Raw genomic sequence first — 11,659 nt, 5'->3', positions numbered from 1 at the left:
AAGGTTTAGATGAAACAGAGGGTGAAGGTTTAGATGAAACAGAGGATGTAGGTTTAGATGAAACAGAGGTTGATGATTTAGATGAGGGTGAAAGAGAGGATGCAACTGATGATAGTGACAGTGATTATATTGTAGATAAGGATAATACCATGTCTGATCATGAAGTAGACATGAGTGATTATAGGATGCATGTTGACAATGAAATAGAGGATGTTTTAGATGAGCCATACCAACCAACTGAAGATGGGGATGTGCTAGATAATGATAGGTTTGACAGTGGGTCTGATTCTGAAGGTGATAAGGCTGCCAAAAGGAAACACCTTTTGCACCAACTTAGGAAATCAAATGAAAACTTTCCAAACTTCTATATTGGACAAGCATTTGGAACCAAACAAGAAGCAAAGAAAATGATAAAAAAAAACTTGTTGTAGAGACCAGAAGAGTGATTAGAATAACCAAGGATGATAACAAGAGGGTAAGGGCTTATTGTCATGGTTCAAAGCCAGACTTTGAGGTTGATGATAGTGGTGTGCATGTTTCCAGCCAAGCACAGACATCTGCATGCAAAAATAAAGGAAAAGAGGTTGATTTAGGAACAAGTAGAGAAACAAGGGCAAAATCAAAGAAAAAAAAAAGTTAAAGGGGTTGTTTTGGAAAAATCAAAAGAATCCGGGGCCCAAGAAAAAGAATCTGTAAATGTGGGTGGTAGAGGGAAAAAGACAAACCCACATCAATATCAATGCCCTTTTGTCATTTTTATTGCAAAAGAAAAAGAATCTGAGACTTGGTTGGTGAAAACACTTAATACCAACCACACTTGTGTACCAACCAGAAAACATTATGCTTGTACCTCAAAGTTTCTATCACAAGAAATGTTAGATCAGCTTGAAGAAAACCCAGACATCCCTGTGAGGGCAGTTCAAGAACAGTTTCAAAGAAAGTATTCAGTGGGGATTTCTAGGATGAAAGCTTATAGAGCTAAGGTAATAGCCAAGAAAAATGTTGAAGGAGATCATGCAAGTCAATATTCTTTACTGAGGGACTATACCAATGAATTAATAAGCAAAAACCCAGGTACCACTGTGAAGTTAGAGCTTGAGTTGGGTAAAAATCCTGAGGACCAAGAAAGACAGTTTAGAAGAATCTATATATGTTTGGTAGCTTTAAAAAAGGGTTTTAAGGCACTTGGCAGGGATTTATTGGGGCTAGATGGGGCTTTTATGAAAGGGCCATTCCCAGGCCAGATGCTTACTGCAGTCGGTGTGGACAGCAACAATGGAATATATCCAGTTGCTTATGCAATAGTCGAATCTGAAAATCTCAGCTCCTGGACATGGTTTTTGGAGCTCTTGGCAAGTGATCTTGATTTGGGAATTAACTCAAACTTCACATTCATAAGTGATAGACAAAAGGTATGCCCTTTATTACTTTCAACTATTTTAGTTAAAACTGTTCATATTACTTTCAAGTTTATTGATTATGTTGGTTGTATGTTATGAAACAGGGAATACTGCAAGCAGTGACAAGGTTGTTTCCCTGTGCTGAGCACAGATATTGCCTTAGACACATCTATGAGAATATGAGGGGAACCTTTAAAGGAGATCTGTACAAAAACATGCTCTGGAAGTGTGCTACTGCTACTACTGTTCCTGAATTTCAAACGGCCATGGATGAGTTGAAGGCCTTTAACAAGAAAGCACACTTGTGGTTGTCTAAGATCCCACCTTTACATTGGACAAGATCACACTTTTCTGGTAAGTTACATATTCATATATATTCTGGTATGTTATATTGAAGTATATTGAAGTAATTTTGAAGTAATTTTTTCGAATATAACAGGTAGGGCAGTATCTGATGTTTTGTTAAACAATATGTGTGAGCGTTATAATGGCAACGTGATTGAAGGCAGGGACAAGCCCATAATATCTACACTTGAGTACATCAGGGAATATCTTATAAGAAGGATTGTGACGGTTTTGAAAGTAATAGAAAAGTGTGATGGATTGCTAACACCAAGAGCCACAGAAATGTTAGAGGAGATCAAGAAAGATGCAAGTCACTATCATGTTCAGTGGAATGGAGGGGAGTACTATGAGGTTAGTGGGAAACCCATTCATGCTCGTGTGGTGAATTTGTAGTTGCAGGGGTTGGGAAATAACAGGTAATAAACTGTTTGCTATAGTTTCATGGGTCAAACTGTATGGTGTATGGTATATGGTATAATGTATATGCCTTTTTTCACAGGGTTACCTTGCAGACATGCTGTGGCTGCACTTTGGTGTATGGCTGCAAATGGAGGAAGGGTTGGGGCTATAGAGAGTTGGGCTCATCCGGTGCACACAATGGAAAGATGGAGGCTGGTGTATTCTCACAAGATAAACCCATTGAATGGCAGGGCTTTGTGGACAAAAATTGAACTTCCGACAATTATCACACCACCTAAGCATCATAATCAGGTGGGAAGACCAAAGAAGTTAAGGAAGAGGTCTGCGGCTGAAATTGAAGACATGACACAGTCTGGAAGTTTGACAAAAAAAACACACTCAAGGTGCTTGTAGCAAGTGTAAGCAGATAGGCCACAACTCCAGGACCTGCAAGGGGAAAAGTACGACGGCTAGAACAAGTGTCAAGGCTGGAAGTGGAACAAGTTCGAAGGCTGGCAAGGGTGTGAAGGCTGGCAAGGGTGTGAAGGCTGCCAAGGGTGTGAAGGCTGCAAAGGATGGAAAGGCTTGATAGACTAGGCTTTATGTTTGCAAGGTTACACGTTTTGGGTGTTTTTGAACATGTTTGCAAGGTTACAGTTTATGTATTTTGAACATGTAGTGGTCGTTATGTTTTGGTGGTATGGTTATGTATGCAAACCGATGCAGCATTATGTTTAGGATTATAACTCCTTATAACTATAATTGTAATGCTTATTGATGTGGTTTATGGTATTTTCATTTGGTCATTATGTTTTGGTAATTGGTCGTTTACTTTTGGATATTGCACTTTGGTAATGAAGTTGGTTGTACTGTTTTCGACATTCGTCGTAATGTTTTCGACACTGGTTATGTATGTTTTCGACATGGTGGTAATGTTTTCGACATTCATCATGCCCTTACATCAGTACATAATACATTTGTATTTCATTAACACAAAAAAACAACATAAATTACATAATGTCCTTACATCTGGATTAAAAACTACTGCACTTAAACAAACAACACATAAACTATGAACAAGACCCAACTTAGAACCAAAATCTTCTTCAATTTTATAGCTTTTGCTTCACTTTCTTTAAGTTTGCCTTCAACAACTATGTTGGCCTGATTAAGCAACTTGTTAGATTCTTCCAATGCGTTCTTCCTCCTTAGCAAACCAGGTATGATATCGATGCATCTTTGACACCTTTCCTGATCGTACCAGCCAATAAATCGACAATTTGTCCCCTATATTACACATCATAACATGTATTAACGATCTACATCACAATCAATTCAAATCCAGAGTGCTTACCGGTTCAGGGCATGCATAAAATCGACGACCAGGGTTCTTGCTAGTCCATGATGTTACGATCACAGCCTCTTTCCCACATTGGCAGATAACCATGCTTAATCGCCAAGATCACATTCAGAAATCCCTAAAAGTTGAAGTCTTTTTACTGCACATTGGAAATTAGGGTTTGTGTTGGTTTATAAAAGGGGGAAATGAAGTGGTGGGGTGGAAAAGACATAATTACCCTCATGTGCTTATCATGTGCCACAAATTAACTGAGTTTTTTAACCAGGATGGGTGGAAAGGACAAAACTTGTAACAAAATACCTACTAAAGGACACCGCCTGTCAACTTTTGAAAAAAAGGACACCGCCTGTAAAGTACCCTAAAGATAAAGGACAAAACTTGTAATTTTTCCTTAAAGAATTATAGGGGGTGAACCGTGTCCCCCAAATATACAGATGAACAGTAACATTTTATCTTTACTCCACTCACAACCACTTTTTATATTAAAAAAACTCTACACACAGAATTTGATGGAACGGATGTGAATGCTCTAAATAGTGTATATTATGAAACAAGAAATTCTATTTTTTGAGTATTCTATTTTATATATTATTATGAAACAAGAAATTCTGTTTTTTGAGTATTCTATTTTATAGAAGCTAAAAGTATTTCGTAATAAAAGTTCAAATTCTAGAGAATTGTAATGTAAAAAAATAATAACTAAGTCGATCTATGACCTGTGCCTTGCGACGAACTTTTCAAACGAAGAAAAATAGAGGGGTTGTGACGGTCTGTCAAACGGGAAAAACAGACGGAAAAATGTTGAACACCACACGCACGTTGTAGCGTGTTGACTCGCAAAATTTTGAACGAAACGTAAAACGAAAAACTTGAGAAAAATGAAAAGTATGAGACACCAAAGTTGAAAATACAAAAGTGTTCGGGATTAAATTTTAAGAGATGAAAAGCCTTGGGTTAAAAGTAAATAAATTAACCAATGATCTCTTGGACTAGTAGTTAAGGGGATGTGTGAAGGTTTGCTTCTCTTAGAGGTCTTGGGTGGCAATGGAGGATTTTACTACTAACTTGGTGATACTAACATACTAACTATTAACCCGATTAGCGACAGAGCTTTATGGTGACAGCAGACCCCGACTGTTTACGTATTGGACGGTAACCACTCTCTTTCTCCAAAAAAGTTTATTAATATTGCATATTTGAGTGTTATATATATAAGGGTGGGGTTCGGCTACATAGTCTAAATTTCCTAAAAAGTGTAAAAAGTCATAAGACACTATGATTTCGGCGATAAAACACATCTAAAACCTACAAATAAAAGAGTGAAGATAACTAAAACACCATATTCAAACCATAATAGTCCATAAAAACTTCAAACACACCATCGTAGAACTATGAATATAAAATAAAACATGCTAATCAATATAAAACACAATAATATTTGTCATTCCATAATCAGAGCCTTATCATCTAAAACACAACACAAAACCTACATATATGATGTTTTAGTAATCTTCCTTTGTGGTTTTTGGTGTGTTTTATGATTGCTCGAACGCTGATGAGTAGAAGAAACAAATGGAGCTATTTAGAAATGAAATGAAATTAAGGAGAGGGGGAGTGGGGGTAGCTAGGGTAATAAGACAAGACACTCAGATTTCTAAATATCACCCTCATCTCTATCCATATTTTCAAGGGTAAATTACACTTTTCGTCGTTTATGTTTGTAGTGGGTTGCAATGGATAGCTTTTAACTTCAATAATTACAGTCATAGTCCTTTATTTGGAAAACTCATTACACCTTTCGTTCTTTGACCCTAACCAGGTTATAATTTTCAGTTATGTCTATAAACTTTAGGGTATTCTGGTCATTTCATATTTTTATTTAAAATATTAATTAATAAATAAACATTATCTTCCCTAATAAATAAATACCCATTCTCCTTCCTCAGCTCTCTCTCTCTTCTCCATCAATGTCTGTCTTTCTCTTCCTCATCTCTCTCTCTCTCTCTCTCTCTCTCTCTTAAAGCCGATCTAAACTGGATGTCGTCGGTGTTTGTAGAGGTCCGAACTGTTTTTGAGAGGGTGTCTTAGGGTGTCGACAACAGGTCAACAGCAGTGGGTGCATCGATGGTGGGGGTGTCGACAAAATCAATCAGTGGAGGCTTGACGGTTGAGAAGGAGTCTGAATTTTTTTGGGGTAAATAAACTTATCAACTTCAATTTTGCCTACACACTGGGTGCATCATTAAGGAAGTCAGATACATACAAGTTTTCAAAATCTTCTCAACTTCAATTTTGCCTACACAGATGATCAGTGGCGGAACTAGCCCAAAAATTTAGGGGTATCCCATTTTTTTAATTTTTAGACCAGGGTATCCTTTGTATAACGGAGACGAAGTTGAGAGGTATTTTTACACTACGAAAACGGAGTTAAGGTATATTTTTACACTACGGAGACGGGGTTGAGGGGTAGCCCGTGCCACCCCTTATAAGCTTCTAAGTCCGCCCCTGCAGATGATTATATTAGTCTTTGCTCATCAAAATGTTTGGAAGGGTATGTTCTTACTGTGTCTACTGAATCTTAATTCTTAAACAATTGATAATAAATGCTTATTTTCATTTTCTTTTCAACTGTTCAGGAACCTTGAAGTTCCTAGGAGTTGGCCGGCATCGAAGGAAATTACCAGATTTAGTTATTTAAGCAACTGTGAAGATGAACAAGATTTTCGTGTTGCTGCCTGAATTTTTTCGCCGGAGCAAGCTACTCGCCGAGAGAGATGGCTGTGGTGGTGGTAGGTGTTACAAATGATGGATGATTTTTATTATAATATATTTATTTAATGCGCAAAATGACTAAAGTACCCTCATGTGCCTTGTACATGGCTGGATTTAACTGAAAATTATAACCTGGTTAGGGCCAAAGGACGTAGAGTGTAATGAGTTTTTCAAATAAAGGACTGTGACTATAATTATTGAAGTTAAAGGCTATCCATTGCAACCTACTACAAAATAAAGGACGAAAAGTGTAATTTACCCTATCTTCAAACTTCACCCCTAACTCTATCCATATTTCACCCTTGTCATATTTTTAGCAATAAAACAAATGTCAGTATATTAAAGCTGTTTTCTGTATTTGCCAAAAATTTTAAAAACTGGATTTTAATTATATATAAACTAAAAACTGTCTTTCAATAAATTAACTAAAGCTATTTTCGGCGTTTTATTTCATTTCAAACCCTGGTTTATTATACATACATAGAAAAAGAAAAAGTGTAACGTACAATAGACCTTATCGTACGACCGTACGCGAATTTGAAATCGCATGTTATATGAAAAAGGCGCATACGTTTAATGGGAAAGATCGCATGTTGGGGTATATGTAGAAAATCGAATGGTGTATAAATACAATTTCGCATGTTGTATTGATATCATAAATCGCATGTTGAAGAATAAAATGGCACGTTGAAAAACAGCCGCGTACGATCGTACGTTAACCCCTAGTGTAGAATAACCGGCACATACATAAACCTCTCAAATCTTAAAACCTTTTTGGTTAGTTATATATTTGATATAACTAAATAATAGGAATATCACTTAACAAGAATCATGAAACAGAGATATCTTTCCTAACATAATTCATGAAACCAAGTTGAAATATCACTTTAATTAGGAAATAAAAGATCAAATCAGATCATCATAGTAATATAGTTAATAAAACGGGCATATCATATTCATAAGTTCATCCTAATGAAAAACCACGTGTCATAGAATTAACTGATTGGTTTTTATCTTACATATGGTTTCAGTTTGGTTATGGATCGGTTTCCGATTTTGCATTTTGCTCTTGAAATGTTTGTGCCACATTGTTCTAAAATAACTAAAGGTGCACACTTGGTATCCACACAAACGGCCCTCCACGATACACATAACTCGGTAATAACTGCCGACAAGAATTTATGTTTGACCAAAGACGTCAACCTATCTAAAGCATATGTTTTCATATCGCGAAATAAAACAAAAACATCGAGGCCTACAAGAGGCGTTCACAACGAGGTGAAAAACGTAAGATGTTACATAAAAAAACACTTATGAACCATGGCGGATGCCGGGCAGAAAGTGGTGCCGCTGATAGAAACCCGTTAGTTAAGCGGGTTAGGCTAACCCTTTCAGGCGGTCAAACTCCAAGAAACAAGATAAGGAACAAGACTAATTTGGTTCAACTTTTCTTCCTTTTTTTCACATGAAAGCAAATTACAATTTATAAGAAAGAACTAATGTAAACGTTGGTTTCCTAAAATTTAGTTAACACTGAACATGATATTAAAATGCAAACTAACTACCCATAATGCTCATGCATGCTTTAAATGAAACAAAGTAGTGGTTGTTGACAAAGTCTGGCAGGATCCGTGACAGTGGCGGACCCATGATTTTTTTTCTGGAGGTGCGAAATTTTTTTAAAGATTTTAGACTCCTAGCTATATAAAAGAAATTTGGTTCATAGCGGGTCAGATCGGGTCGGGTCATGTAAAACAAGTAAACACAAACAAAGTTTCATAGCGGGTTGGATCAGATCGGGTCGGGTCGGGTAGGGTCAATTTCAATTTTCAAACAATCAAACCCTAGTTTCTACCTTCCTATCACATTAACAAACAAAAAAGCATCAAAGTTTAAACCCTTCCTGCTTCTATTTCTCTTAATCATTAAATAAAAGAACAAAAAAACTTATCTAAAACATACCTTGATCTATAATTAAAAGAATTCGGCAAAAAAAGTGGTACAACCACTTTCCTCATGAGAAATTGCGTCATAACATCCATACTCATGGTTCCTATCATAAACAAAGTGATCCATTACCATTAGTTCATTGTTCCATAACATAATGTTTCAATTTTAATTTTCAACTATTCAAGCAATCAAGCCCTAGAATTGTGTAATCACCCCTAAAAATCATCTAAATAACATAATCATCCTAAAAATCATCTGAACAACCATACGCAACGTCAAAACACACGATTTTTCATACCTATTTAAGTTTTTTATTACTCTTTTTCTCATATAATATCAAGAAAAATCATATAAAAACATAAAAACTTACCGTTTGTCGGTGTCCGGTTGGTTTGGAGCGGATTCCGGTCAAGTTGATGTCGGATTCTGGCTGATATCGGCTGCTGCAGTGTTGTGTTGGCTGATGAAGATCGCTGGCAGGACAGGAGGCAGAGAGCACGCACACTCGCACAGAAGGAGGGCGGGAGAGGAATTGAAGGGTTTTTGGGCTTATTTTAACTGTTTTAGTTTTAACTTAGGTGGGTTAATGGGTTAGATAATTAGTGGGCTATTGTTAAGTTTATATAATGAGTTTGGTTTGGGTTTAGGTAGTATAAGTTTATATAATATAGGTAGTTTTTTTTTTTTTAATCAGACTTTACGAATTTATTTTTAATATAATCCATAATATTGACGAAAAATTCCAAGGGGTGTGGACGAAAAAATCCAAAGGGTGCGGATGGGATTTGGTCGGATAAGAACACTAAATTTTTTTTCCCGGGGGTGCGCCCGCCCACCTTGGCATGGGGGTGGGTCCGCCCCTGATCCGTGAAGCTCTTGGTGGGTCGGGTCTTGCACCCGGGATAGGTAATCGACACGTATCAGCCACCTAGGCTGTTTACAAAGGGGACGCACATCGGAGGAGCAGAGGAAGTGTTACGGTTGCACGAGCAAGGGAAACTCCGGCCACTTTTTGCTGGAATTCCAATAAAGACGTGGGGTGAGACGTGCAAAGGGTGCGCTAGAAGTTGAGTGACGATAATTCTACTTCTAACTTAGAAGTTCAAAGTTGCAAAGGGCTCTCATCTAGCCTTTGCTGAAGAAAGAGACATAAGTTACATATTTGAAGTCTATTCTGTATGGTGTAAACTGTCATGCTAATCACAAACTATAAATAAGAAAGTGATGTGCGATTAGTTATGGATGCGTCTCAGGTCATATGGTACAGACAAGCATTAATGTTAAAGTCATTTTTGTTATGTATTTTTAGGGTATGAAGTTGAGGTCACATATTGTTAAGTTAATAGTGTCTTAAAATTGGACTTCCAGCTTACTCAAAAGGGCCAGCATATGTTGTTTAAACCCCTCTCTTCAAGTTCGAATCCATCCCAAAGGTGTTCTCCCATATTTACATAATTTGCACTTAGTAGGAATCGAACTCCTCACGAAAAAACTATTTAATGAAAAATTGCCTAACCAATTGAGCCATACCATATTTGCCTGTATTTTCTTTATGCATGTTTTATTTTATGTTAGGCATACATAAATTTTATTTTAATTCTTATGTTAGTGGTTGTTGTTTTGTATTTTGGGGGTATGAAATTGAGTCCACGTATAGTAAAGTTAATACTACCTGAATGACTTTCCCTTTTTTATGCACGTTTTATGTTAGGTCAAAATTATTAAACTGGTCAAACTAATCAGTTTTCGAATGCAAAGAAAAAAATTGCTTATCTTATTATGACATTAACATACTCCTCCACTACCGGACGAGTATAAAACTAACTAGTATAAAATTTAGTGTTGCAATAAAAATATATCTTAAATTCCTTGGGTCCATAGGATAACTTCAATGGTAAGATACATACTAATTGGATAAAGATTTTAGTTTGGTGCATGATCGACCATTGGAATTTTGTCTTTGAACTCATCTTTCCTCTTCAAGAATGCCTTAATTCCCATTGAAGATGACATATTGTGATCGTATCTTGTTTATGGGTTCACAAAAATAGAATAAGTTTCTATAGGTCGAAGTGTTTAATCGGTAAATCAAAGAAAATCTAGTGACGGGCTATTATTGCATATTTGCAACATAGTCTAGCTTTGAATCTCAAGTTGCACAAGTTTTTCTCAAAATAGACTATAAAGTGTTACGGTGGACGTGAAGTTGAGCGGAGAAGGTGGGAACAATCAGACATAGGAGTGGAGAGACGCAAAAGTACTATAAATTGTTTAGTTATTTTTTTTTTGTTAGTAAAGGGCCTTTGACTTGGTGGTATTAAGGTTTTGAATAAGAATTTGTCTTTCCATTTGATAAGGATTCAAATCTTATTGATGACAAAATTAAACCGTTCAAAAAAGTTGTTTACGTTTTGAAAATCAAATGAAAGACCTGTTATTGTTACCTAGTTAGAGCATATGTAGTGGTACACATGAATAATGCTCCCACTCATGGGCATTGTGCGACATATGTCATCCTAGTCAGCAAAGGGCATTATGGGCGTTTTCACAAATGGGCGTAGTGGAATAATGTCCTATCAATGATTACCCAATTATTATTTTCTTGTTTTTTTTTAAATTTAAAATCAATGGTATTTGAGTTGGAATGATCTCGTTGGCCAAGCATATTGAAGTGAGGCGTTGATTGAAGCACGCCTTGAAGGAGTTTTTGAAAAAAAAAACGCCCTAAAACACCAAGGGGGTGGGGCTTGGGCGTGTTTGGGGGAGAAAAACGCCAAAAATTTTGCTCATCGTCATAGTGCATTAAAAGGGAAGGAGCAGTTTATGTATCAAGGGATTGTGGTGATAACATGTTGGCGCTTTTGGAAGGCGAGGAACGAGTTGGTCTTTAATGGTGCTGTTCCGAAGGCCGAGGAGGCTTTTAGATCGATTAAGTCCGTTGGGTTTCTTTGGTTCAAAAGTAGATCTAATTGTATAGATGTATCATGGGATAAATGGTGTAAATTTGTATAAGGTTTTGTAGTCGGTTGAGTCGCCGCTGTTTTTTGGTCGGGCTGGCCGCTTTTTAATGAAGTTTTTGTTTCAAAAAAAAAATTACCACTATGGGTGGTCTTACATGCAACTTTTTTAATTGTAAATCCCCAAAAAGAAGGTCCATTTACGAATGTATAGCTTGGTAATAAATTATAATTGCCTCGAAGAAATCATTTTAACCAAAAGAGTAAATTACAAGTTTTGTCCTTTATGTTTGTCTTAAATTTCAGGCGCTGTCCTTTACCTTTAAAATTGATGACTTTTGTACTTAATGTTTGAAAATGTTGCACGTTATGTCCTTTAGGGCAAACCCAGTTAGAATTTTCTATTAAGTTATGTCATGTGCATTGCACATGAGGGTAGAATAGTCATTTCCCCTCCCCACTTGTGTTTCCACCTT

General features: G+C 36.6%; 2 protein-coding genes across 2 annotated transcripts; one reads left to right on the top strand and one right to left on the bottom strand.

Annotated features, from left to right (window-relative positions):
• The first annotated feature begins 872 nt into the window (after window positions 1-872).
• LOC110887556 lies at window positions 873-2,733 on the top strand. The gene is made up of 5 exons (XM_022135135.1): window positions 873-1,412; window positions 1,505-1,754; window positions 1,840-2,121; window positions 2,245-2,485; window positions 2,559-2,733. Exons 1-5 carry the CDS (start codon window positions 873-875, stop codon window positions 2,731-2,733), a joined length of 1,488 nt encoding a protein of 495 aa, XP_021990827.1.
• A 461-nt stretch (window positions 2,734-3,194) lies between these two features.
• Window positions 3,195-3,591, bottom strand: LOC110887557 (uncharacterized protein At4g04775-like). Its single transcript, XM_022135136.1, has 2 exons — window positions 3,499-3,591; window positions 3,195-3,431 (listed from the first exon to the last, which is right to left on the bottom strand). The coding sequence occupies exons 1-2, from the start codon at window positions 3,589-3,591 to the stop codon at window positions 3,195-3,197; spliced, it is 330 nt and encodes a 109-aa protein (XP_021990828.1).
• Between the last annotated feature and the right edge of the window lie 8,068 nt (window positions 3,592-11,659).

Source organism: Helianthus annuus, chromosome 14 (assembly GCF_002127325.2).
Source record: "Helianthus annuus cultivar XRQ/B chromosome 14, HanXRQr2.0-SUNRISE, whole genome shotgun sequence".
Lineage (NCBI taxonomy): Eukaryota > Viridiplantae > Streptophyta > Magnoliopsida > Asterales > Asteraceae > Helianthus > Helianthus annuus.
The sequence above is the reverse complement of the archived record's forward strand: the minus strand, read 5'-3'. Positions and strand labels throughout refer to the sequence as shown.